The 27,018-nt window shown below is 42.3% G+C and overlaps 2 protein-coding genes and 1 long non-coding RNA gene across 5 annotated transcripts in view; 1 reads left to right on the plus strand and 2 right to left on the minus strand.

The window, feature by feature from the left end:
* LGR5 (leucine rich repeat containing G protein-coupled receptor 5) overlaps positions 1-26,689 on the minus strand; it is a 136,413-nt gene extending 109,724 nt beyond the window's left edge. Inside the window, exon 1 of one of the 2 annotated variants that reach the window (XM_045184756.3) lies at positions 26,081-26,689. In XM_045184756.3, coding sequence (XP_045040691.2) covers positions 26,081-26,589 — 509 coding nt within the window. In that variant the 5' untranslated portion in view covers positions 26,590-26,689. The remainder of the gene's footprint in view (positions 1-26,080) is intronic. The other variant, XM_024576288.4, reaches the window with a different exon arrangement.
* The window catches only part of TMEM19 (transmembrane protein 19), a 316,102-nt gene that overhangs the window by 218,334 nt on the left and 70,750 nt on the right, over positions 1-27,018 (minus strand). The gene's annotated exons all lie outside the window — the stretch shown is intronic.
* The window catches only part of LOC128780541 (uncharacterized), a 118,649-nt gene continuing 116,585 nt past the window's right edge, over positions 24,955-27,018 (plus strand). For both annotated transcript variants that reach the window (XR_008426465.1, XR_008426466.1), the window contains exon 1: positions 24,955-25,002. This is a non-coding gene — a long non-coding RNA (uncharacterized lncRNA). The remainder of the gene's footprint in view (positions 25,003-27,018) is intronic.

Below are 27,018 nucleotides of genomic sequence, written 5' to 3' on the forward strand. Positions count from 1 at the left end.
GGTTGCTTCCAACACTTGGCTATTGCAAATTGTGCTGTTACGAACATTGGGGTGCATAGGTTCTTTTGGATTGGTGTTTCAGGGTTTTTAGGTTATAATCCTAGCAATGGGATTGCTGGGTCAAAAGGCAGTTCCATTTTTAGTTTTTTGAGGAAATTCCATACTGCTTTCCACAGTGGTTGCACCAGTCTGCATTCCCACCAACAGTGCACTAGGGTTCCCTTTTCTCCACATCCTCTCCAGCACTTGTTTGTTGCTTTGTTTATGTTCGCCATTCTGACCGGTGTGAGGTGGTATCTCATTGTGGTTTAGTTTCCATCTCTCTGATGGCTAGTGATTCTGAGCATCTTTTCATGTGTCTCTGGACCCTCTGTATGTCTTTCTTGGAGAGGTGTCTGTTCAAGTTCTTTGCCCATTTTTTAATTGGGTTGCTTGTCTTCTTAGAGTGGAGTCGTGTGAGTTCTTTACATATTTTGGAGATCAAATCCTTGTCTGAGGTATCAGTGGCAAATATATTTTTCCATATGGTTGGTTCTCTTTTCATTTTAATGCTGTTCTCTTTAGCCATGCAGAAGCTTTTTATTTTGATGAGATCCCACTTGTTTATTCTTTCCTTTATGTGCCTTGCTCTAGGGGACATATCAGTGAAAATATTGCTGCATGAATATCTGAGATTTTCCTGTCTGTGTTCTCCTCTAGGACTTTAATGGTGTCACAACTTATATTTAAGTCTTTTGTCCACCTTGAATTTATTTTTGTGTATGGTGTAAGTTGGTGCCTGAGTTTCATTTTTTTGCATGTAGGTGTCCAGCTCTCCCAACACCTTTTGTTGAAGAGGTTATTTTTACTCCATTTTATGCTGCTGCCCCCTTTGTTGAATATTAATTGACCGTAAGAGATACTAATCTTTAAAAGGAGAGTGATCCAACTCGTGTTAAATATTTCCTACAGCACTATGAAAACTGGTCTTCCAGCTGCTCGGTCAATTAGAGATTTGAAGAGAGGGACTTAAATAATCATTGCCATCATCATAGTTGACATTTATGGATTCCTTGCTGTGTGTTAGGTGCTGTCCTGAGTGTTTTGTAGACTCAATCTAATTTTACCTTCCTCTCTAGTGAGTATTATCATTGTCCCATTTTACAGATGCTCAATGTCACACGCAATAAGTGTCAAAGCTAAGATCCTAACTCTGATGTTTTTGATGCTGAAGTCGAGGTAAAGAGAATATGCAATCAGACTTTACTCTAGGCTGCTCCCTAGAGCTGTGCGGTTGTGCATTGTACAATCCCTTGACCTGTGTGACCCCGTGGTCTCGATAACCTATGGCACTATTCAAAACCAGATGCCCAGGTTCATTTCCAGATCTACCGAGTCAGAATCTTGGGATTATGTCCAGAAATGCAGACTTATAAAAAATCTTCAGGAGTGATTCTGATTTTTGTTCCAGTTATGAACTACATAATTAGAGTTTAAATACATTCAAATATTTATGGAATTTCACCTGATCTATGGTTAAGCATCTAAATAGGCTACAACCATAACACTGTACCCAGATGTTAAATAAAATAGATATAATATATAATAGTTGAAGTTTTTAAAGTACACTTTTGCTTATTTGATGATTTTACACTAACTTGTAAATGCATTATTTTTATCCACAATGCAATTTTTTATATTAAAAATTCAAGGTCCTTACAACCCATTGTCCCTTAACATATGAGCTACATTAGCTTATGTTTACCCTGAAAAGTGCTTGACAGATCAGATAACTAAAGTTATTTGGGACATTTTGGTGAAAGGTTATTCTAAAAAATTGTCACTCAAGGATACATTTATTGGTTTTAAAGCAGGGATTCCCACTTCTGGGCCATGGACTGGTACCAGTTCAGGCCTGTTATGAACCAGGCTGCACAACAGCAGGTAAGCTTGAATGAAACATCCTTGAATCATCCCCAAACCATCCCCAACCTCCACACACCCCCATCTGTGGAAAAATTGTCTTCCACAAAAATGGTCCCTGGTGCCAGAAGGTTTGGAACGATTGTTTTAAAGAGAGAAGGGGGGGAGCAAAGAGAGAGAGAGAGAGAGAGAGAGAGAGAGATCAATGTGAGAGAAATATTTATTAGTTAGCTCCTGTACACATCCCAACCAGGGATCAAACCCATAACCTATGTGCTCTGACCGGGAATCAAACCCGCAACCTTTTGGTATATGGATGACACTTCAACCAACTGAGCCACCAGCCAGGGCTGGTGAAAGGTTTTGAAACCTTGGGTAAAGATGTTGGGTGTGAGGCACTGGACTATGTTAAGGCACAGTGCATCTTTAAGATAGAGGCACAAAGCCAAAGCTGGCAATAGGAAGACAGAATTGGCCAAAGTGCACAGGTGAGCCAGTGCGACAGAGGAAAGAGTGAGGAGAAAACTGTGGGTGTCCCTACAGGACTTATGTAATGTGAATGTGCCATTCAAGAGGACTAGTGGTATCTATTGGGTGGGACAATTCCTCTTGGCCATGGAAGAGGAGATGATGTTTGAGAAGAGCCTGAGAAAGGTTTCTTACACATGAAGATGGGAAAGAGGGACTGGAAAGAGCAGAGGCACAGGAGCAGGAAAGCAAGGAGCAAGTTAGGGAAATGAGGTCCAGTCCAGTTTGCCTGAAGAATAGGAAACTTAAAGGGAACGTGTGGGAAAATAAGTCCAAAAGGTGAAAATCATAGAATTTTAGAGCTAATAAGAGCTTTAGCTTTAAATTAATCTACTACTTCAATTTGCTAGTGAAGACAGTAGAGATAAAAAGATATTAAATGATGAGTCAGATACCAGGGGAGTGTCTCCGAGTTCTCAGTCCCACAGGACTGCTATTGTGGGAGCACAGCTGGGCAGGATTTGAGCTGACTGTGGAGACGTCGTGTGCAGGGCACTCGGTTTGGAGCTCTCCAGGCCCAGGGTGTTGCTGAAGCTTTCGGAACGGGGAAGTGACATGACCATTAAGTTTAGAAAGATTACTTTGGCAGCGGCTCCTGTGTGAGTTGAGAGTGAGGTAAGGAGAGCTATTAGGAGGCTGACCGCGTGTGTGCCAGATGTAGATAATAGGCTTTATTAGCCCCATTTCATAGATAAGGAAACTGAGCTTTGGACTGTGGCCAGACCCAGGTCTGGCAGATTCCAAATCGGGTGCATTTGGAGGCTGGAAGTGTGGAGCACTCTCTCTGCTTGTGGCGGGAGGAGGGGATGGTTGGCAGAGTCTCGCGTGGCAGAGTGGTCTGGGGTGATGGAGGGCTGAGAACAAGCGCTTTGGATTTGGCAGTAGGAGGTCATTGGTGGTGTTTGAGAGAGTGATCTCAGTTGAATAGTGGGGGTGGCAGGCTGATTTCAAAAGGAATGAAAGAGCGAGTGGGTGGTAATGAAACTGTGGCAGTGAGTATAGCCTTCTCTTTCAGGAATTTTGGCAGTGAAAGGGAGGAGAAAGAAAAGAGTTTGAGGAAATGGCAGAACAGAGGGAGGAATCCTCATTCCACTCACAGAAAACATTGATATACTACCTACAAGTGCCAAGTAGAGAGGGACATGATTACAAATGGACTAAAAAGGGATAAATAGAGGATGCTATGGTGATAACTATTTAAAATAGAAATCTCTTTATTAAGCAACACACCAGGTTACCAAATTAAATATAGTATGGAATGATACCAACCTTTTAGATTTTCAACTTTTAGAGAAAAATGAACTGTATGTTGTCTTCATCTTTGTGTTTTCCCGTAGTACCTTGCATAGCACACTCTGAGTAAAGGTTTGCTGAATGAATACACCATGGGTCCCAGGAGATTAAAGGAAAATCCCAGATGGGAAAGAGGCAGGACATGTCCCTTCTGAGACATGGGGGAAGCGGCGGTGGAGTGGGGAGGACTCATAGGTTATCGGGAGCCTGGCGGTCTAGATAAAGCTAAACTGTGGGGTCCAGCTGCAGTGCTTACGACCAGAAAGGTGCACGAGTGGAGATTATGGCCCCACATGGGAGAGACTCTGGCAATGAGAATGGATAAGAAGCAACTCCTGGGAAGATCTGCCATGGTTCTGTCTTGGCAGATTCAGTGATCACTGGAGGCCCTCAGAAGTGAGTGGGGCTGAGTTACAGGCTACAGCGGAGTTGACAGTGCTATCCAGTAACCACCCATTCATTTATTCTTATTTTGGGGGATGGGAAAGAATGTGGAGAAAGAAGGAAATTAATCCTGTTTTGTAATTAGAAATGGAAATGAAGTAATAGCTCTGTAATAGCATAATCAATAAAATATATTTTAAAAAACCCCCCCCAAAAAAAAAGAAGAAGAAGCTGGCCAGGAGGAAGCCCCCAATCTGATTACACTTCCACTTTTCCACTGGTTTATGGACACGCAATGCCTGTACATAAATCACAGTTGGAGGCATCAATTTGCATGTTAAGCATTCCTTGCTGTATATAGTTAATCCAGGGTGATATTTGCTCTAAAATGAACACTGGATGGATTCTTTCATTTAACGGATGACAAAACAGATCAGAAAGGGTAAATGGTATCCTTGAGTCATATATTTAATCAATTACAGGGCAAGATGCAAACCCTGGGCCTCAGAGCCTTGGTCTACTGTCATTTGATGGAAAACCGAGACTTTATTTGGCAGGTGTCAGTCAGGATTTGAGCTGCACTTTGGCAAGTTTCTCCACATTAAACTCTCAGTCTCTTCTCAGGAGTGCCTGTGGCCTTTCGGATGCCTTTTGAATTTTCTTTCTTTATTTTTTAATGTATTTTATTGATTATGTTACTACAGTTGTCCCATTTCCACCCCCCTTCATTTCCCTCCACCCTGAAGACCGTCTCCCACCCACATTTCCCTCCTTTAGTTCATGTCCATGGGTCATACATTTAAGGTCTTTGGCTTCTTCATTTCCTATACTATTCTTAGCCTCCCCTGTCTATTTCCTACCTACCATTTATGCTACTTATTCCCTGTATCTTTTCCCCCCTCTCCCCCACCCCTCCCTGCTGATAATCCTCCATGTGATCTCCATTTCTGTGATTTTGCTCCTGTTCTAGTTGTTTGCTTAGTTTGTTTTTGTTAGGTTTGGTTGTTAATAGTTGTAAGTTTGTTGTCAGTTTACTATTCATATTTTTTATCTTTTTCTTATATAAGTCCCTTTAACATTTCATATAATAAGGGCTTGATGATGATGAACTCCTTTAACTCGACCTTATCTGGGTAGCACTTTATCTGCCCTTCCATTCTAAATGATAGCTTTGCTGGATAGAGTAATCTTGGATGGAGGTCCTTGCCTATCATGATTTGGAATACTTCTTGCCAGCCCCTTCTTGACTGTAAGGTTTCTTTTGAGAAATTAGCTGATAGTCTAATGGGAACTCCTTTGTAGGTAACTATCTTCTTTTCTCTTGTTGCTTTTAAGATCCTCTCCTTATCTTTAATCTTGGGTTATGTAATTATGATGTGCCTTGGTGTGTGCTTCCTTGGGTCCAACTTCTTTGGGACTCTCTGAGCTTCTTGGACTTCCTGGAAGTCTATTTCCTTTGTCAGATTGGGGAAATTCTTCTTTAATATGTTTTCAAATAAGTTCTCAATTTCTTGCTCTTCCTCTTCTCCTTCTTGCACCCCTGTGATGCAGATGTTGGAATGCTTAAAGTTGTCCTGGAGGTTCCTAAGCCTTTCCTCATTTTTTTGAATTCTTGTTTCTTCATTCTGTTCTGGTTGAATGTGTATTTTTTCCTTTTGTTCCAAACTGTTGATTTAGTCCCAGTTTCCTTCCCTTCACTGTTGGTTCCCTGTACATTTTCCTTTATTTCACTTTTCATAGCCTTCCCTTTTTCCTCTATTTTGCAACCATACTCAACCAATTCTGTGAACATCCTGATTACCAGTGTTTTGAACTATGCATCTGATAGTTTAGCTATTTCTTCGTTGCTTAGTTGTATTTTTTTCTGGAGCTTTGATCTGTTCTTTCATTTGGGCCATATTTTTTTTGTCTCAGTGTACCTGTACCACTATGTAGTAAGGGGTGGAGCCTTAGGTATTCACCAGGGCGGGGCAACCCAGGTCGCTGCATTGTGGTGCTGCATGTGGGGGAGGGGTCCAAGGGGGACCAGTGCCACTTGCTCTGCTCTCTGCTGGTTTTCAGTCACTTTCACCACTACCTACAAGCAAATTGGGCCTTTCTGATGCTGATTTCAGGGTGGGTGGGCTTGTGTACGTTCTAGGACCCTGTGGGTCTCTCCTGTGAGGCTGAGAGTTTCTCTCACTGCCACCTCAACCCCCACAGGTGTTTTCAGTCAGAGGTTTTGAGGCTTTATTTCCCTGCGCTGGAACCCTGGGTTGTGCAGTCTGTCTAGCTCCCCAGTTGTTCATCCCAGTTTATCTGCACGTGAATGTGGGACTGCTCAGGCTGCAAGCCACCAGCTCACCCATCCTGCCAGCTGCTGCCTCCCCTGGCCCACCAGCCAGCACCTTGCTGTGAGTCCTCTCCAACCGGCTGCCTGTCTTGCCCCTCCTACAGGTCTGGATGAATGTTTCTTCCTTAACTCCTTGGTTGTTGGACTTCCACAGTTCTATTTTCTGGCACTTTTGGTTGTTTTTTGTTTTTAAGTTGTTTTTGTCCTTTCAGTTGTATGAGGAGGCACAGTGTGTCTACCTATGCCTCCATCTTGGCTGGAAGTCTCTGAATTCTTTCTTCATAGCTCTCTCACTTCCAGTTATTGTTGTCTTGCCTTCAGCAAATCTGACCATTACCTGCCACATGTGTTCATATTCCTGAGCCTCTGCTGGTGTGGTGGCTCCTGCATCCTGAAGGACGTGGCGAGGGTGGAGGGGTCTTCCCCAGGCTTTAAGAGCAAACATGACCCTCCCAGAGAAGTACTTTCAACTCTAGGTGGAGTGAATGGTTTTCTTCTCCATGCTTCCCTAAAACTATACCAACCTCTACTAATAATAAATAGCTACCATTGCCTTGTATTTTGCCAGGCACTGTTCTAAATACATACCAGTAACAACCCCAAGAACAACCTTATGAGAAATGTTCTGCTTTACAGATGAGGAAGCTGACACCACAGAAGAGTTAATGTATTTGCTCAAGGTAAGAAGTGGCAGCACCTGGATTCCAAAAAAGAGTGTCTGACCCTAGAATGAGGCTCTTAGTCCTGAAACTGCTTTGGTTTCCTTGTCTCTCTTCCTCAACTAGATTGTGAACATTGGAGAGTACAGGCCATTCCTTGATTCATCTTTGTTTCTTGGGCTTAGTCTAGAACCTGCCTGATAGTAAGAACCAAGTAAACAGGAGGTATAATTAAAATCAATGTGCGCCCATAGGTCTGACCAACTTCCCCTTGGGAACAAACTTTGAAAGAGTCTACTGTGAATGAGAGGACAGATGGAAAATCCTGCCTTCTACTTTTTGGCTCCCTATCTAATCCAGGGAAAACATACAGGGCACTATAGCACTATTATCATCTCTTCTTTTCAGGGTATTATTTACAGGCACAAATAAATATGTCCATATTTATGTTTCAGGAGGACTGAAAATGAATTCGGTATGCCCAGTAACACTATAAGCTAGTGAAGTGGAAGATCCACTTGAGACCAGAAGCTGCAGAGCCCCTTGCCATGCAGACCTTTAAGAAAGCTTGGTAAGGATAGGTCTGATCTCAGAGATCCTGCCCCCTAGGGTAAATGTATTAATACCCACCTTCCTCAGTACAGGGATCTTAAGGGGTCCTCAGTGCCACCTTGTATGCTACAGTTGCAGAATGTATACAGGAGAATTCAACCAGTGCTCAGACTCCAACGGGAAAATCTGTGTAGAATCCTCTTTCCTTTTCCTTTTTTTGGCCATTTTCAAGTTTCCTCCAAGTTTCAGATTAAATGTCACTTCCTAGGAAGTCTTCCCTGGCCACCAAGACCAGGCAGCCCCTCCTTTAGTGCGCTCCCATTCTTCATCAGAGCCCTTTTATAATCCTACTAATATAGATTTAAATAAGGATTTGCTCGATGTCTGTCTTCCCTGCAAAGACAGGGATTTTGTCCATCTTGTGCAGTACTATACTCTCAGCATCTGGCACAAAGTAGGCAATCAATAAACATTAATTACGTGAATGAATGAATATGCAGGAACATGAAGTTGACACTGTTAAAGATCTCCTCCATATCCATAGTTTGAATTCTTAGTCCTGTAGTGGCCATCTTTTCTAGACCTTTGATGGTTAACAACAAAATGAAAACGGACTTATTTGTAAGTTTGAACACTGCTATTACTAAGAACTTTTCAAACAACGATACAAGAGTTATAATGCTTGTTGACTGCAGCTTCCTCAAAAGAGCAGAAAATCTTGAGAAAAGGTAAATGAGATTATTTAAAATAACTTTTATAAAAGATAGGATAGTGGTCTTAAACTCCTGTTTTCTAGTTTCTGTTGGAATTATTCTACACTAATAGTTTCCATATAACCTTGAACCTCAGTGAACTCCAACCTCACAGATCCTTTTAAAAGATCCACTTATTTTAAAGACCCATTGAGTCTGACTTGAAATGCACACTTTGGTATCTAAGATCCCAGCAAAGGAGATTAGTAGCCAAAAAAGCAATTAAGTTTACTGTAGGGTTACAGATACCGTATCTAGTACAACAGCTTGAAAAGGAAGTAACGTAAAGGTCATATCAACAAGAAAAAAGTTAACACTGAATAGATTTTTTTTGAAGAAACAAAATCCCATAATCCAAAATCTTTTCTTCTCATCTAATAACTACATGTGTTTGGGTGTTTAGGGGGGGGAGGGAAACAACAAAAACCCAGACAGGAGGACGCGGCATTATTGAAGTTGGTAACTGGCACAAAAACCAGTGAACCAGGCTGTGAAATTTAAGCATCTGAGGAGTCAGGTTCCTGATTAGCTTTTTCAGTTTGATCTCAGATCCTGCTCTAGTATATCCAGGACTGTAGAATCCCAAGCTGGTGTGTCTGTGTGCTGTCGGGGAGCAGTGCCTGAGGGTTCAAGTACACACATCCAACTACCCCAAGAACTGGAATATAACAACTGAAATGTAGAGCTTCTGGAAAACCCGGCAATGTCCTAAAACTAGGCAATAATCATACCTTTTCACATGAAGGTAAGGGTGTCCCCACAAAAGAACAGGGCTGCATGACAGACACCAATTATAAAGCACTCTGGTGATTCTGTTTAATTTCATAGCATTGCGATTCCTAGCATTTACAATGGTTATGCAGCCCATGAAACTATCTTTAACCAGAGTTCCTCTGCTGTGTCAGTATCCTATTCTGAACTAACAATGCTCTCAGATGAGCCGAAAAGATGTATTTAACTCCCACCATTACAATTTCTGATCCTCTTTACTTTAGCTCTTTTGAAATAACATGAAAGCTTTGGCTTGCTAATTACTTTTATCCAGCCCATAGAAAAATTAGTTTATCTTCCTGATCAAAGCAAATTAGGCAGATCATAGCTGATTAGAATGCAACAGTAAAATCGCCATACTTTCTTTTCCATCCCCTTTCTCTCAGAAATAGGGCCTGTGTCAAATACGTAGGTATTTCCCACGGCCAGGCCGGACTCTGTTTCCAACAGGGACCGCGGCTCGGACAATGGTTCTTACACAGACACTAAAGTTCTTTAGTTCAGTCATTGTGTTCGAAAAGAACTAGTAACCCCTTAGCTAGCATTTGATGAAACATCTAGATTTACATATTTCCTTAATTGCATTTTTGAATGTGAGTGAGATTTATCTGACCGGAGTTAAATGCCTCCTTTATTCCCCTACCCGAGGCAAAATTCAACTCCGTGCTCTTTAAAAAACAGTGAGGCAGGGGTGTATGGAATCTTACTCAATTCCAATCTGAACAAATTTTAAGGTTTCAATAAAGTGGGAGGAGGGCATTCCATTGCCAAAGACAGGAAAGATATACCTTTACCTTTCAAAGTGGAAATGACAATTTCTAAAGCTTTGGCGTCCTCAGCTCTTTCAAAAAGGCTATTTTGATTTTAATAATGAATGCTATTCCTTGCTGCCAAATTCCCCCAGTCAGTCGCTAAAAAACTCCAAAATGATTGTCCTTTGTAATTTCTTGCTAAAATTTCAGTAATGGGACTGTAAAAACTTAAGAGTTAGGTTCTATTTTCTTTATATATTTACTATAAATTAACAGTAAATCTTGTATTTAGCTCCATTTAAACCTCCTTCTGCAGCTGCCCATTTGAAAAATAAAATGGTTGCCTTCTTTCACTTCAGTGGGCACAATACAAAACATCCATTGAGCGCTCCCTTTATTGCAGCTGCCAATGCCCAGCCGACTTTTAACAAACCAACCAAGCGGAATCACAATGCAGCTGCAACATTTTATGGTATTTCTGTTGGTTCTCTTTTGAGACTGAAGGTGTTAATTAGGAATCAAAGAACACAACCCTGCCAGCTTTCTTTCACAAACCATACCCTGGTCATTGCAGTTTTCAGAAGAAAAATAAATCTAATAAAGGGATAAAAATGTTGTTTGTCACACCAGTAAAGTGTACTTAAGACCCTTTGATCAAAAGCTTTTATGTAGTCTTGTCAGATGGGCTGGAAATATTGTATTTTTCCCTTTTCTTTCCCTTCTTCGAGCAGACCTCTCTGGATTTTGAATTTAAGACTGTCAGGAAGAAGAAAGTACAAGCATAGTCATATGAAGGATTCTTTGTAGGTGATAACTGGTCTCATAGAGGAGAATCATTTTGCTTCTTAGGAAATTATTCATACCCAACAGTCTACCATGTTATAGCTTCACACAAAACTGGGCCTTCTACTAGCGTATACACACGGTATTCCACCCATCGGTTCTCACACTTGCACTTTCCGTATGCAGCTGTCAACGCTCTGAGTAGTGTAATGATTTTTCGTTACACAAACCTCTCAGCGTTTTAGATCCTTCTTTAGATACATAGAACTGAACATTTTTTATAAGTGTAAAATCACATATATAGCACACACACCAACATGTATATATAATGTTAATTTATCAAATAGTGTGTCATTTTTGTGTAGTCTTTTATACATCTTGAGTATCATGCATTCAAACATAACAGCGTGAAGTCATTACCTTTAATCTTCAGTCAAAGTTAAAAGCTTAAAGTAAGTTTATGAAGTTAGCACTGCTGGGAATTAGTCAAGCCTGCTAGCTTTCTCAGCACGAGGTTTTGCTGCTAGATGCACAAATCATGCCAAAATCCATTAATCCTGCTCGAGAGAGGCAGAAAGAAGGTCTGCTTGTTGATTTAATGTTAATGAAATGAATGGGATCCTGAGGCTACCTGCAGAGGCCCTCTAAACTGTTAAACAAACAAAGTCGTTTTAAGTAATGCTCACTGCAGGAGAGTAAACAGTGCTCCCAAATTGGCTGCACAAAATGGCATGAGTGTGTAGAAACTGCCCTTTTTTTGGCTACACCTGCCCTGTTACGATACACGCAAATGTCAAGCTGATAGAGTCATAAAACGATAGAATTAGGAGAGACCTCAGAGCTTGTGCTCGCCTCTTATTTTACAGGTGCAAAAACGGAGGCAGACAGGTTGGTTATGTGTTTTGCCAGGAATTCTATGGCTGGTTGGTGGAGTAGCTAGAGCCAGCTCAGAGGTTCTCAAAACTTGACTGCGCGTTGAATTTGCCTTGAGGAGTAAAAAAAATCAGATGCCCACTTTCTTTCACTGGAGATTCTGATTCAGTTGGTTTGGTGTGTGGTCAGGGTCTTGAGATGGTTAACATTAGGCTCCAGTTGGAGCTGATGTGCAGATAAGTTTCAAAACCATGAATCCACACTTCTAAGCACAACTCTCCTCTTAATGTTTTGGTTTTGTTTTGTTTTCCTGCACCATAGTGTTAATTTCTTCCCAGTTCCTAAGAGTGTGCCAGTTGCCTTATTGTCCTATGGTTAGTGTAGGTAAGTATATATTTATAAACATATTTATATGTATATAAATGTATTTATATACATATAAATGTATTTTGAGATTTAAAAAATTTCTCTTACTTATTGATTGAGAGAGAGAGAGAGAGAAACATCGATTTGTTGTTCCACTTATTGATGCATTCATTCTTGTATGTGCCCTGATCCGAGATCGAACCAGCAATGTTGACATATTGGGACGACGTTCTAACCAGCTGAGCTACCTGGCCAGGGCTGTATTTTGAGATTTTGAGGTTGCTTCCAAAATGAGTTTCCTTTTCTTCCATGTGCAAATGCAGAGACGTGCCTGTGCACACGTGTGTGCACGCGTTAGTAGGCCTCCCGAAGGACTGAACTCTGCCCTCTAGGTGAGCCAGCCCACAGCAGAGGTCGTAGCCAGGGGCTGTGCCAGGTTGGAAGCATGTTTTCTTGCCTCACTCGCTGTCCTGTGGCTCACCTCCCCTTTGAGTTCCTCTGGACACTTGCCAATTCTTTTCCTATTCGCCACAGTCTCCTCTGGGCTGTCACCGTCCCCTTAGCCCCTCTCTGCCTGGAGAATTTGCTTCGCCTGTGAGAGGACCTTCTGACCCTTCACTTGAAATCATTCAACTTTTGCTGTCTTCTGGTCTTTCTCGGTGTAGTGATTGTTTAAACCGCTTAATAAAGCTGGGCTGATAGATCCCACTTCTCCAATCTGTGCAGCTGGATAACACAGAATAGAGGTCTCCTGGAAAGTTCTTCAGTTTTTGTGTTAGGGCTGTAAAATAAATCAGCTTCCTACTTTAGTAATTCAGTAGGCGCTTGAGAATTCCAGAATCATATTCACATGTACCGTATTTTTCAGACTATAAGACGCACCCCCCCAACTTGGGAGGAAAAGGGGGGTGCATCTTATAGTCCAAGTGTAGCTAACCTGGCTCACTGGGGGCGTGGGGGGGGGGGCAGCGGTGGAGCAGGGTCACGGGAGGCAGAAGCAGGAGCACATTTTTTGCCCATTTTCCTCCTTTAAAACCTAGGTGCGTCTTATGGCCCGGTGCAGCATAGAGTCCCCAAAATATGGTATTTATATAGTAAGACACAAAAGTGTTGCTACAGGGGAGACTTTCCTTGTCTTTTTCAGACCTGTTCTCTTGATTTCATTGGTGATGGGTGGTGCAGCTGGCCTCTGCTGTGGATGGGGTGCGGAGGGTCCGTGGAGATGGTGACACAGGGCTCATCTGGCAGGTTTAAAAGACTGTCCAGTCCAAGGACCACCCGTCCATCTCTCCTCTCTGCTGAGGATCACTGGGCCTAATTCCAGAGGCCCCCCCCCCCCCCCGGCCCTGCTCAGATACAAGTGCAAGCAGTATGTTGACACCCCTATATAACTTGGAATCCCCTCCCCTCACAGATTTTAGTCACTGTTACCTATTATTCTCCAGGAAATAATTTTGGCTTTGTTGTCATCACTGATGGCAAAGATTCTTCCTGTAACTGTGCTGAATCAACTGCTTCTTTATCAAAAACAGCTACAAAGAAATTCCTCAGGAAAATTCAACTCTTTTGAATGTATTTTCAGAGAGACATAAGCCTATTCTTCAAATCAGTTTTTTCCTTAGAGTAGAATTATTTTTTTAGTTAATATAAAGTAATACCCGAATGCATTTTTTTTTCATTAAAACCTTGGTTTTTCCTGAGTGTGTCTTTGGCTCCGAGGAGAGGTTGGAGTGCCAATCTTTTCTCAGTCCCCTAAATCCATCACCTCTCGCCTGCTGCTGTGTGTAGCAAGTCAGCTGCTGAGTTTGGAGCTTCCAAGAGGCCAAGAAGTTACCAAACTGAATTTTTCCTTATGTACTCAGGAAAAATTGTAGGGATGGGTGAGATGAAAAACGAGATAATAAAAACAATCTAAATCTAGGACCACAAATTGTGGGCCATTCAGTTAAATCACATCTGAGGAATGGCTAACGTTGGGCCACCAGCCCCCAATCTGTGACAAAGCGTTCACTCAGTAGCCAGCCACCCTGGAGATCTGTGCAGTGTCTACACAGTGTTATACACCCAGATGAAACCTTAAACTTCATTCAGCACACAGAATCTTTTATCTATTTGATACCAAGGGTCACAGACCAAAGTTGGAATATTTTTACCTAAACAGATGCTGAGTGATGCCCTATTCGTTTGAAGCTGCCTCTGCTTGCTTCCCCTATTCTTTTATCAGCTAGGCACCTCTCTGCTGTTCTCTAACTTGTTTTTAACATTGAAAAATCTTGTGTAATGAAAGTTAGGTTCACACTTGTAAAATTTCAGGGCAATGACTTTAAATATTTTGGGAAATAACAATAAGAGCCAACACTGTATATCTGAAGTGTGGAATTAGTGTTAAAGCAACTGTAACATCATCACCAAAAATACAATCGCGCCTCACATTCAATGCCCACTCCACAGAAGAGGTCCCGTGCGAAGTGCTTTAGGCGCATTACCCTGCCAATCCTCACAACCACCCCGCGAGGCAGATGTCGTCATTATCGCCATTTTGCAGAGGAGAAATCTGAGGCACAGAGTAGTTCCCAAGGCCACTCAAGAGAGGACAGTGATTTTTTTGTCAAGAAGTGTTCTTATCCCCAAAGTGGAGATAGTAAGAACTATTTTACTATTCGTTATGAAGATCAAATGAGAAACTGGGGGTGAAAGTGTTAAAAGCACGATTGGAATGTATTTTCTGCCATGGGAGTTTACAAACTGCCAAATTTAGAGGGAAGGACCTCTTTACCACCACATTGCAAGAATATGCCAGAGATGATATCAGCTCATCTACTCTCTTACATGTTTGGTGGCCAGAAAGACGGCTCCTTATATCTCAGGTGTGGACAAAGTACGCGTCTCATGTAGAGTTCAGGGAAACACAGGAGTGCCTCCCAGAGAGAGGAAACGGCGCTGATTGTCCCTCACATGTGCCTTCGCCATATCCCCTTTTGAAGCTGCTCCAGCACAGGCATGTGTGGGCGCAGAGTGTTTCAAAGTGTAGGTTTTAATATTATTCAGATAGTATGGCCAGTAGGTCAGGAGGCAACTGCTATTGAAGAGATGGCTACTCACAGTTCCCAAGAGTAGGGGGCACATTGGTTTGCAGGGCCCCGTGGGGAACCACCCGAGTCTGTCGGGAGGCCAGAGTGGGAGAAAAGCAGGGAAGGGAGCCTTTACTATGGTCTTCGTGGGAAGAAATGGACAGGTAAGCAGGCTTTGAATCTGCTAGTTTGAATCTTTTCAGCAGGCTGTGGGGCGTAGGGGCTGTTTCCAGCTGTCTGATACCTGGCCCTGTGGAGATTAGGACAGGGAATATTGACCTAGAGTCTAAGAGCCCTGCAAGAGCCTGATAAAGAAGGGGGCTGGGGCATGCACTTCGGGTGGCTGGTGTGCATGTGAAAGCTGTGCTGCGGAGAAGTCAGGGCTATCACTAGGGACCAGCCAGCCCTGGGTGTGGCAGCCTCTCCTAGGTCAGCAAGGCCCAAAGACAGAAAAGCAGCATGAAATACAAAAACAATGAAAAACATGATTAATACACAGGGATTCTGTGTTCTGATTCAAATCCAAGCGAGACTCCTTTCCTCTTTAAGAAAACTGATGCTTGAAGGGATATGTAGTCCAGTAGCAGAAGCACAGAAGTATAGTGATCAAGTGTGTGCATACTGTGAGCAGTGGGCTCAGCGTGGCACGGGAGCATCTGAGATAGTTTTGTAAAATGGTGGGTCACAGAAAGTTTCCTGTGATGTTTGAATTGAGTGTAGAAAGACTCACAGAAGTCAGCAGGACGAAAACGAATAAAAGCATTTCAAGCATTCCCACAGGTATGAATATCAGGAGGCATGGAACATGGAAACGGCAGGAGGTAGTTTGACATGGCTGGAGAGAGGGGTGCAAGGGGGTCTGGGGAGTGGGACCCAGCAGCAGAGTTTGCAGCTGGGGGCGAGACAAGAGAAGTTGGCTTTGTGGGTCAAACTGAGGAGTTCAGTTGTGTGATGAAAACCATAGGAAACTGCTGAGGACTGACTATAAGAGAGAGCTGCATTTTGGACAAACTAGTGGGTGGCTGGGAGTGTGTGTCTGTTGTGGGGGGGGGCGGTTCTATGCAAACCGAGACAGGAGACTATCATTGTTACCCAGGAGAAGAGTAAGGAGAGCCTGAACTAACGCAATTTCAGTGCTAGAGGAGAATGGGAACAGCCACAAGAGACATTTATGAGACCTAAATTGAGGTCTCATAAATTGAGGTCACAAAATAAACAATTTGGAAACATCTAGAAAAGTAACCGAGTTTTAGAATTCATTTGAGTATCTGGCATTGGAGCAAAAAGCTGGCAGGAAGGAGCACTAGATGCGGGTTTCTGGGTTGGGTTCCAGCTCCATTTTTGCCAGCCATGCGATTTTTAGAACGTCGTATACCACTCATGAGCACAACTTTCGTATCTATGGAAGAAGGTGTTGGATTAGATGACTTCCAAGTCTTTCCCATTCTAAGTCCCATCATGGGTAGACATTGCATGCGCATGTCCCCAAACCTCTGCAATACACCTACGTGATTTTCATTCCATTTATTTGAGCAAATAGGGCAATGCTCTAGCAATCATGATTAAATTTCAGTCTTGTACTATGTAATGTGACCTTAGGTATACAGCTTAGTCATTCTGGTAATTTGTGGATAAAAGATTATCCTTTGAGTTCTTTACCGTAGAGCTCACTCTAAATGTAGTTAGCTATTAGCTCAAGCTCTGAATTGGTTTTATTATGATTAATGTACATCTACCAAAATTAGCTTTTTGTTCCCAATGTACAATTAACTGTGTTCTATGGAGTTTCTACAGCTAAGGCAAAGGGAGCTTCAAATTCCTACTAATAGTCATTTGGGATCAGCCCATATCCACCCAACACTTCCCGTGATTATAAGAGCTTGGGGAAGTGGAATTTAAGCTGGAGCACCGGCAGTTGTAAGGTGGAAGGTGGATATTTGCTGTCAGTTAATCATGTTGCTAAAATTTTTGAGCTCTTCCAATGAGGTATGCTTACACCCTGGGAGAATCTGGTTTAACTAGGATTTCCTTTTGCTACCCGAGCTTGAAGACTCAATAAAAAAAGATCTTGAACTTCCTCCTGCACTCTGTTGCCCTGAGCCCCAGAGAATGGGCCTGTGGTAAGTCATTGTCCCACCACTACGACAGTGGCGATGTGGCTTCCCCGAGTTAAAATCAAAGACTCCGATTTTGGTGCACTTAGAGTTGGTACTTTAGTCCCAAAGACTATTCTTTCTAGCTTCCCTTCATCTTGTAGTTTGAAGCCCTGGGGAGAAAGTGTCGTGAGATAAGAAAAATGCATCCTTCTAGTCCTCTTCTGATGCTATCTAGAAGGGAGGGACGGCAAAGGATTCAGAGAGACACTGGAGAAGTGAACCATCCGGGGACAGGGTGCCCAGTGGAGGCCTGGGTCACTTGGTACTGCCTGCACTGTTCCTTAGGTAGTGATGCCCTCGGTTAGCCTCATCACCACCCTGGCCATTTTTTATTTTTTTGAATAGGCTGTAATTTGTTGGGCAGTTAACACTGTGACAATAATTCAGTAGACCTATTGCCAAATGCAGGCATGTCTGGGAAGGGTCCCATTGGAACAGGAAGGGTGAAGGGAGAAGAAAGAGGAAGACTTCTTACCCCAGTCTTTACTAGAAGACTCCAAACTCCTTGTATAGATTCATTATGAAATAGATGCTTATTGCAAAAGTCTCAATACATATACTACATGATTAGGGAATGTAATTCCTTCCATGGGAATTTTTATGTGTGTTTTATAATCAATTCTTCCTGCATACACATATAAAAAGCAAAAGCCTATCTTTGTGCTGGTAAATTTAAAGACCAATTGATTATGTAACAGAATTCCTTCAAGTAAGTGCCTCACAAGAAAATTTATAACCTAAGATCTTCAAGTGCATGTGGTGTTCTGCATGTCGAACCAATAAACTCATTGAAATAACACTGGGTAAACCCAAACACAACACAATGAACGTTCTCACACAGCCCACAGTGACCAACCGAGTTTAAAATAATATCTTTGTTATGTGCTAAAGGTTAAAAATTCAGCAAATTCTTTATATTTTTTCCACTTGAGATCATGTGTGGTTTTCTACTTTCTTGAGAACTACACTTTTGTGGCTTTCTGACCAAAGGCAGGTTATTTTTGCAAAGAGATATCTTTTGTAGAGGTTCCTGTTCTACTTAATCAAGATTTCAAGAAAAAAAAGAAGCACAAAAATATTTACTAGTTTGTCAGGAAAACAAAACAATTCTTAGGTTCTCTTCTAGTGTAGACTTTGGGAAGGAAGGTGTATGTATATGTGTAGGTTAGCTGGAACAGTGTGTGTGTGTGTGTGTGTGTGTGTGTGTGTGTGAGGGAGGGAGAAAATGAGGTGGAAGGAGGAAATAAAGGAATTTGGCTGCAAAACTGGGTAAGAGTTTAAAACATTTGGCTTCCAGTTGTGAAAGATGAGCAACACTGGGGAAATGGCGGGGCTAACAAGGGACCACTTGAGGAAACCTTAATCTCAGCTGGCAGGCTGTTGAGGAAGGTCAGCTCGGTGCACGCGTTCTCAGCTGGGGTTGGGCTCCCTTTGCCAGGACAATTGTCTTCTGCATTTCAGCTTCTGAACGGAATTGAAGGTGCCTTCACACAGCCAGCTCAGTCTCTCCCCTCAAAAGGGGTGGTCACCACTGTCAAGCCATGTCAACGTTACGTGTCATTTCCACCGAGCAAGGGGCACAGAAGAAACTGTTTCTTACTGAGGTGTCGGTGTGTGCTTAGTGTGTGCATGAGATCGCTTTCCTCTCCCTCACCCACCGCAGCCCATGTTGGAAAATGGGACAAAACTCCTCCTGAAGGCCAGGAGGATAAGTGAATATGAAAATAAGGTGCACACATTAAAAATGAGACACTTGAAAATGAGGGATTGCTGAATAATTTTAAATTATTAACGATAAATTAGTAGAAAACAAGATTCGAGAGCACTGTTTTAAGAAACTTTAGAGATTATATTTCAATGTCTTCTAAATTTTATAAACATCAGTACTTGATGCAGGGCTATTTATAATGAATATAATTTATAATTAACTCACTGCCTATTTGTATTCCATGGTAACTTTGTAATATAATAAATGTTCAGCATAGGTTACGTTTACAGCAGCAAATGAATTAAAGGACTGAAAAAATTAAATGAGTAGTTAAGGAAACCTACTTCTCTGACTATCTAGATTTGTATTTAATAAATTTTAAAGGAATCTGTATCAGTATCATAATTGTTAAACTATGTAATAATATATACTACAGAAATCCTTATGCTTTCTTCTTAGTGTACACTTTGAAAAGGGAGGCATGCATGTAAGGTTAGCACATGGTACATACATACATAATGTGTAAAATATATATATAAAAACTTTGAAATAATTTTCCATTTCCAATCAAATATATGACAGTACGGAGAAGATCTTCACAACATCAATTCATTTCATCTTATCAGTTATAAAAAGTGAATAAAACTCAAATAACATTGGCCTGTTAAGAATGTTCATGTCTCTCTGAAAGGAGAAATAATTCCAAAGAATGCAACTACTTTCCTTGACACATAGACCTGGTCATAGAAAAAAAAATAGTTTTATTCTTGACTTGGAAGTTATCAGTCAATTGATCGCTCTTTGTAATACCCAGATGCTACCAAAATTTATCTTTGACAAGAAAAAGTGAAAAGGTATTTACTAAACTTAAAAGCTTGGCCTATAATTCTCATTTTATTGAAAATTTAAAAACCACGCTTCTCAGAGCTTCATAAACTGTGTTCCTGAAAAGAAAAATGTGCTGAACTATTTCAGCACCAATTACATTTACTTTGAGGCATAACCATAAATTAGAAGGCTGGTTTTCTTGTGTTTCTGGTAAACTTGTCCTGAAGACAGCTTCAAAGAAGTCCAAAAATATTTTGAGCAGTGGAAATATCCTTGGAACTAGCTCACAGGCCCCCAAGTCAGGAATGAAGAGAGTACCTGTGTGATAAGGTTGTTGGAGGCCATATGATTGTGTCATGCCTGGAACTCAGGAAGAATGATATAAATGTCAGCTCTTGAAATTATTATTGTTACTGTTATTAAAACAACAAAATTTAGATACGCAGATTCTGGTGTATTTGTTAAAATAAACAACTAGTTGCATCATTTCAGCTGAACACAATTTAACCGTACTTCAAATGGGGCTGGGCCAGAAGTGGGGGACACCAGCAGCCTGTGTTGTTCGGTTACTTTGCAGATAAGGAGTCCTCTATCTTTCTCTGACCTCTTTTAGCCACTGGGATTTCAACAGCCAGTTCAGCCAATTCTATTCAATTTGGAATTACAAATATTTATGAAATCTCTCTTAACTGTCAGATACTGATATGGGGCCTGGGGTAGAAAGTGAAGATTTCCTACCATGGAAGAGCTCACAGTCTAGTGAGGAGGATAAATCCTGAAGGAAAGAGAGTCCATCATCACGCCTGGAGTGTTATCCCATCTCACTTTAAGAAAGATGATTTCACGGACATAGGTTGGTCCCTTTGCATACTCTCAGAGTAAATTTCAGCTTCTCCAGCCCCAGATTTAAGCACTGAGAACTGAGGGGTAGTAGATGAGGGTATGAGGAAGGACTCCTGCTTATGAAGCATCTTTTAAACTATCCCCCTACTAATGCTAACACCCTGTTAAGAGTCTTTTAGCATTATCACCAGATAATCTCCTGAAATCAAATGACTAATATCCTACCTACCAGTTTCAAATAAGGCCTATCCATCGGGCTTAGCCAATGGAACAAAAAATACTAACTGGAAGGGGCAGGAGGAAATGCCAGGGATTTCAAGAATGGGCCTGTTTCCTACCATGTAACCTATGAAAAACACAATTAATTTTAAATTATGAAAGATTCTACCTTATAGCCTGGGAAATGTCTCCTTTCCCGTGGACAATGGATTTCACAGGTGAAATTGAGCATGTGGTTGGTATCTATAATGACTGAATAAAAACATGGATTGAACCTGACAGATCTGGGAATAAGCGTTCTAGTAGGTTTGAATTCATGAGCAGATTTAACAAATCAAATTTTACTAAGATTCCACAAAAAGGGCAACAGAACTAGATAATCAGCTTGCTTTCTTTGACATGTAGAATATCAGCTGGGCTCTAATGCCAGTCTGATGCATCTCTCTACTACGAGATTCTATGAAGGAAAACACTACAACAGGAGCGAGGCAGTTGAATCTCAAAGAAAGAAGTTCTCAAAGAAAGAAGTTTGCATTCTCACGATGAATTCAGTTTACCAGGAATATCCGCTTGTGCAGTGTTTACAAGTAAAAGTACCAGTTAGCATTGTTCTAAATTTATATAAATAACCAAACAACTCCAAAAAATGACTTCAGAAAATTGCTCATAGAGAGCTCACTGCTGTTTTTCATTTCTATCTTATGTCATGTGACTTGGACTAATTGGAAACATAATTAAACTTAAAGCTAAAATGACTTAAATGTATGAATTTAATAGAAGAAATATAAAGTGCTTTACCATGGTAGGTAGATATTAAGTATCAGTTATAAAAGCATAAATATTCTGCATGTCTTTAATTCAAAATGATAGCTTTATTGGGTTAATTACTTGGTTATCATTCCTATGCTTTTGACAGTTATATGTTTTCAAAATGAAAAACAATCAAATAGTGCTGATTAATAAAATTTAACTATGACAGATTATAGACCAGTTCTGTGTTTCTGAACTTCTTTAAATACATCCAAGTGGGAATGGTTCCATTATCGAAAAATAGATTTATTTCACTACAAAGGTTATATTTGATTCCAATCTTCTAACTCATTTGTGATTGTTACATTTTGTTGCTTATCAGAAGTCCTTTACTTTGAGGAAAATGAGTAAGAAGGTAAAAGATTGAAGGTCTGATTGAAGATCTCGTTTAATTGTATGTAAATAATTCTAATCACACAAACTCTGCCATCATATGTTGAGCATATCGAGTAAAATATTTATTTTAAATCTATGCTAAGAATTGTTTGAATCAGAGCCACCACTTAAAAAAAATCACTCAGACTACTCTCATCAATAGTTTCAATAATTGCCCCATAACAAAAACACTAGTAAAAAAAATCCTGGGAATCCTGGAGAAAAAGAAAGAACTTGATTAAAATGCAGAAAAGTCATTGGATCATTATATTTTAAATGAATTTTAAAAGTAGGTTGCAGAGCAAACTATAGTTTTGGAATTGATAAAAAATTTAAGACTATTATAACAGCTAAGACTTTTGTAACTATTGCTAAAGTACAAACATTTTCCTTTATTTAAAATACTTTGCTTGATGGGAAGCAGGATTATATGAAACCATTTTCAATGATGTAAAAACTGTTTTTAAATATTGAAACTGCATTTTAAATGCTTAAAACACATGCATGACACCAGGGCTGTACTTAATTTAACTAAGTGAAGTTTTTGATAGGTTTTTATTAATACCAGTTTTACTAATTATGTGTAAAATTCAATTTTGTTCCAGAGTAACATATGGAAAAGTAACCAAACTACATACATTAAATTAAAAAACAAATCTTTCTCTGGTTCCTTTGGTTCATGTAACATAAATTTGCTCGTGGATGAAATATTCATGTCGTTAAGCAACAGCAAGAAAAAACTGCTTTCATTTAAAAGTAAAATGGCTGTTCTAGATCAATAAAAAAAGTGTATTTACTCTATCAGGATGTCCATTAGAATTTAGTTTCCTATTTGGACGCCACACTAACTGGATGAGACACATCAGAGTGGCAGAGGGTAGCTTATTTTCAAGAGCTTATTTGAGTATATTGTCAAAATGTGCACACTTGGTACATTATAATAACTCACCTATAATGAGATTAGAAGCTAGAGCTACGTTATTTCTGATCAATCATTACTGGTAAATTGAGATGTATTAAACATTGTCAATGTCCCGTCCTTGGTGTTTTCCTTATTTTCTGCTGAGTAAGCGTTAGTAGACCCTTCTGTAAAGTCAGAGCCCATAGCTCCAGGGGAAGAGAGACAGAGAGAGAACAGGAAGATCGAGATTTTCCAGTGTTTCCACCATGATCTGTGGCCCAGTTACAGATCAGCTGGGCCATGCAGTTCAGAAAGTAAAGAGAGTTAATATTAATGTTGGCTTAAGACTCAGCTTTTTGGGGGAAGAAAGACTATAAAACTGCACATAAATAGCTCTAGCCTTCTATGAAGGGAGTCAGGAAACTTTCTTTACCTAGGAGTCTGACTAGCCAGCTCTCAGATTGTGGTGAAATCTATTTGCCAAATGTGTACAGCTGGAACTTGCCATCATCAATCTGCTTGAAGAAAAAATGAAATGCTTGTTCTTTTGTGGGGAAGGAAGGAAGATTAGGAGATAACATTTTGACTCAAATAAATGTTGATAACCTACTACAAACAAAAAAAGATAGTAGTCTGGCCTTTCACCCACGAGTCCTCACACACAGCATCTTTCTCATCAAAGCTTAATTACCGCAGGGCCCCAGTGGCTTGGGGCTGTGACTTAGTGTTCCCTTTCAGGAGCAAAGGGAAGCTATATCTTAAGATAAGAGACCCAGTAAGATACATGCTTGTTTATTTGAATATGAGTAAATACAAATTCTTCTTTCAGGTTATGAGTGTACACGTGAAGGCAGAAATGGTTAGGTAATTCTAGGTGCAACCAAAAGAGGGCACCATCTACCCTTAATGTCTGCACAGACTTCTGGTTGTAAAAACAAACAAACAAAAACCCCAAACCCCAAACCCCTCAGCCCATGAATGAGGGGCACCCCATGGGCCCCGGCATTTTGTGCTCGATAAGGAGACCAAATTCTGGAGTTACTTATTATAAGGAAGAACATCAGCTTAGTTATTTCCTTCAGGACCGATTTCTACATTTTGCACTTCTACTCCCCAAAATGGTAACCATTAGAAGCAAGTCTTAAACATTCACTGTGATATTTCCAGACACCGTGAGTTTAATCTTGTGTAGGGCACTGCGAAAATTTCCCCTTCGGCCAGTGTACAGACTGTCATCAAATAGTACGAGATGACAATTCCCTAATAGTGTTTTAACTCCAGGAAGTTATCTATAACGACAGATAGTGAACAGTGGCAGTAAGATTTCCTGCGCGCACGGAGGATGCAGTTAAATGCGTCTGTGGTATGTGGGAAATGGTCTGAAGCAGCATTTCATGCCAAATTTTAGTAACAAGCCTAACAAACGTTCGTTCTTTCATGTGGGAGGAAGAGCATCCTGACGCTATTCATAAATTTATTTTCTGTATTCTTAAACATGTTGCCAAGTGATTGTATGATTCTAATAGGTGTTTGGGGAGGATCGCACACTTCTCTTGTATAGAGTTAGTTTCTTTAGGGTGAGTGTGAAGAATAGTTCTGGGTTCGTAAGTGAAATTGCTGCACTGCTCTCAGAAATTCACTCGACCGGAGAACACACGATTCTTGAAACACTGAGCTTAGCACTTAAAGCAGAGAGATTTGGGGATGAGCATGACACTCTGTAGTACAGCTGTTTAGGAGGAGAAAATGTGAATTCTTAGAGAATAGTCACTTAGGAAAAGAGATTTCTATCATTGTAAAAAACCCCACTGCCACAGTCAATGAGTGTGATTGAAGGGAAACCTGGTGGGGAAACGGATAATTTTATAGTGCTTTCAGGTAAGGAAAAGCAGTTAAACTAATTTTATGGTAGATGAGGCGGGGATTGCCAACCACTATTACCAAAATTCCAGCAGGATGGTCCATCTTTTTGAATGCATATTAAACACGTAAAAAAAAATTTTTTTTTCTTCCTCTGTCTTCAGAAAAAGAATCACTATTTAGCGGAAGGCGTTGTGCAAGCCTTTTCATGTTTCTTCCCTCCGGAAAAAACTAAACAGAAAAGAACGAGTTCACAAACATCCCGACCAGCTCCTCCTGCCAAGGTAACATTAGAGAAGCCGAAACTAAGATTGCGTGGGTTTGGGGTGGGCGCAAACTAAAACCTAAACATGTCACCTTGAAGTCGCCGGTGCCCGTTGTCCCGAGTGGCCTCGACCCTGGTCTGTCTGCCGGAAGGCACCGAGCCCCAGGTTCTCCTTGGGAGGAGGGGGGCAGAGTAGTTGCCCTGGTCCCTCCCGAGTCACCTTATCCACCCAAACACCTGTTACCCTCCGGGGCTGGGTTTTCCAGAGACAAAAGTATGAAACGAACCGCTGCCTAGTCTCCACGGTTGGGGCTTTCTTTAGAGGTTGTGTTGGGGGGAAGAAAGGGTGTGAGGATCTCCGAGGGATGACAGAAAGCTTCAGGTCTCCTCTTGGGTTTCGGCGCCACTGTTTACCAGCCCGCCGCCTTCAGCCCACTTCCCCTTTCCTCCCGGGAGGAGGCGATGGTTAAAGATTACACCGCGGCGGTCGGCACTTCAAAGGGCGGCTCGGGCAGCCAGAGGTAAAGATAACATTCTGGCAGCTCTAATCGGGGTTTGTGGTTGCCACATTTTAATCACTTCATTAAAAAAAAAAAAGAATGAAAGGAAGAAAAAAAAAGTTACATTACGCGACGGTGCAAGGGATGCAGAGTAAGTTCCTTTGGAAAAACTTTTTCCAGCCTATCTCTTCGTGGAACGCGCCAGGACACCGAGGGGACGTGAGACGGGGCGGGGAGCGGGCAGCCGGACCGGGGGTTCAGGCTCAGGGGCACAAATGCCCACACTGCAGGCAAATGCCCACACCCGGAGGAATTCGCTCTACGATCTGCCTAGAACCTGACCAGGAGCTGGGGCGCACCAGCGCTTTCCCGGGGCTGCACTTGAAGCCTTTTCTCTGCAGGCCCAGAAAGTGCGGTTGTGCTACCAGCTGACACACGTGCATTTCTCTGGGGCCCAAACGCGGCCAAGATGACCTTTGCAAACTCGCCCGCCCCTTTCGGAGCAGGCGGGACCGTGGAGCCCCCAGCCGGGTCTTGGACTAGCAGCGTCCCTTCCCCCCTTGTCCCCGTTTCGGAGGAGAGTGGGGGCGCACTTACAGGTAGGACGTGAAGACGCTGAGGTTGGAGGGCAGCTCTGAGAGCCCCAGGTCGGAGCAATCCACCCTGAGCAGCATCCTGCCGTCGGGCTCGCACTGACAGCCCGGGGGGCAGCCCCGCAGCAGCGCGCCGGGTCTCGGCGAGCCGCCCCCAGCCGCCAGCTGCAGCAGGACGGGCAAGGACAGGAGCGCGCGGACCGAGGAGGTGTCCATGGTGCCCGAGCAGGGGGTCTCGAGGAGGACGTGGTGGTCGCAGTGTCCGGGTAGCGTCAGGGTTGCTGGGGACTGTTCTGTACCAGAAGCGACTCCCGTGGGCTTCTGCCGCTCAGCGGGCGTCTGCAGTGTGGGTCGCCGCGTTCCTGTCCCCCCGCGGGGCACCGAGGAGAAGCGCCGCTGGGCCGGACAGTGCCTGCTGCTGCCAAGCGGACCTCCGGAGCGGCCCTGGCTGCAGCCGCTGCAGGGGCGGTGAGCGTTGCTGCTGCAGGCCGCCTGCTCTGTGTGGAGCAGCATCTCCGCTCGCACGCTCGTTTTTTAAAGCGCTCCAGCCCGAATTGCGCGCCCAGTGACGTCAGCGCAGCCCTGATTCCCAAGCACCCTCCGCCGGCCCCACTTTCCCTCCTCCCGCCCCCTCCCTCTTTTGCAGAGTCTGGGCTGGGAGGCTGCTGGTGGCGCGAGCAGCAGGCAAGTTCTCAGCGCTCCGGTTTGCCTGGGAGGGGGGGGGGATTCCGGGGCGTAGCACAGCGGGAGTTGCAGGGGACCCCCACCCTCACTCCATCCCGCGTCCCGGCTACCCAGATCCGAGAGCTGAAAGAGACCTGTTTCAGACGGGCACAGATGGACACGAGGGGACCAAAGGATGCGGTGCTTCCTCTAAGACTACTTGAAATAATAGATGAAATACATGAAGTGCTTTAAAGAAAAAAACAAAAAACAGTATAA

Source organism: Desmodus rotundus, chromosome 3 (assembly GCF_022682495.2).
Source record: "Desmodus rotundus isolate HL8 chromosome 3, HLdesRot8A.1, whole genome shotgun sequence".
NCBI classification, from domain to species: Eukaryota; Metazoa; Chordata; class Mammalia; order Chiroptera; family Phyllostomidae; genus Desmodus; species Desmodus rotundus.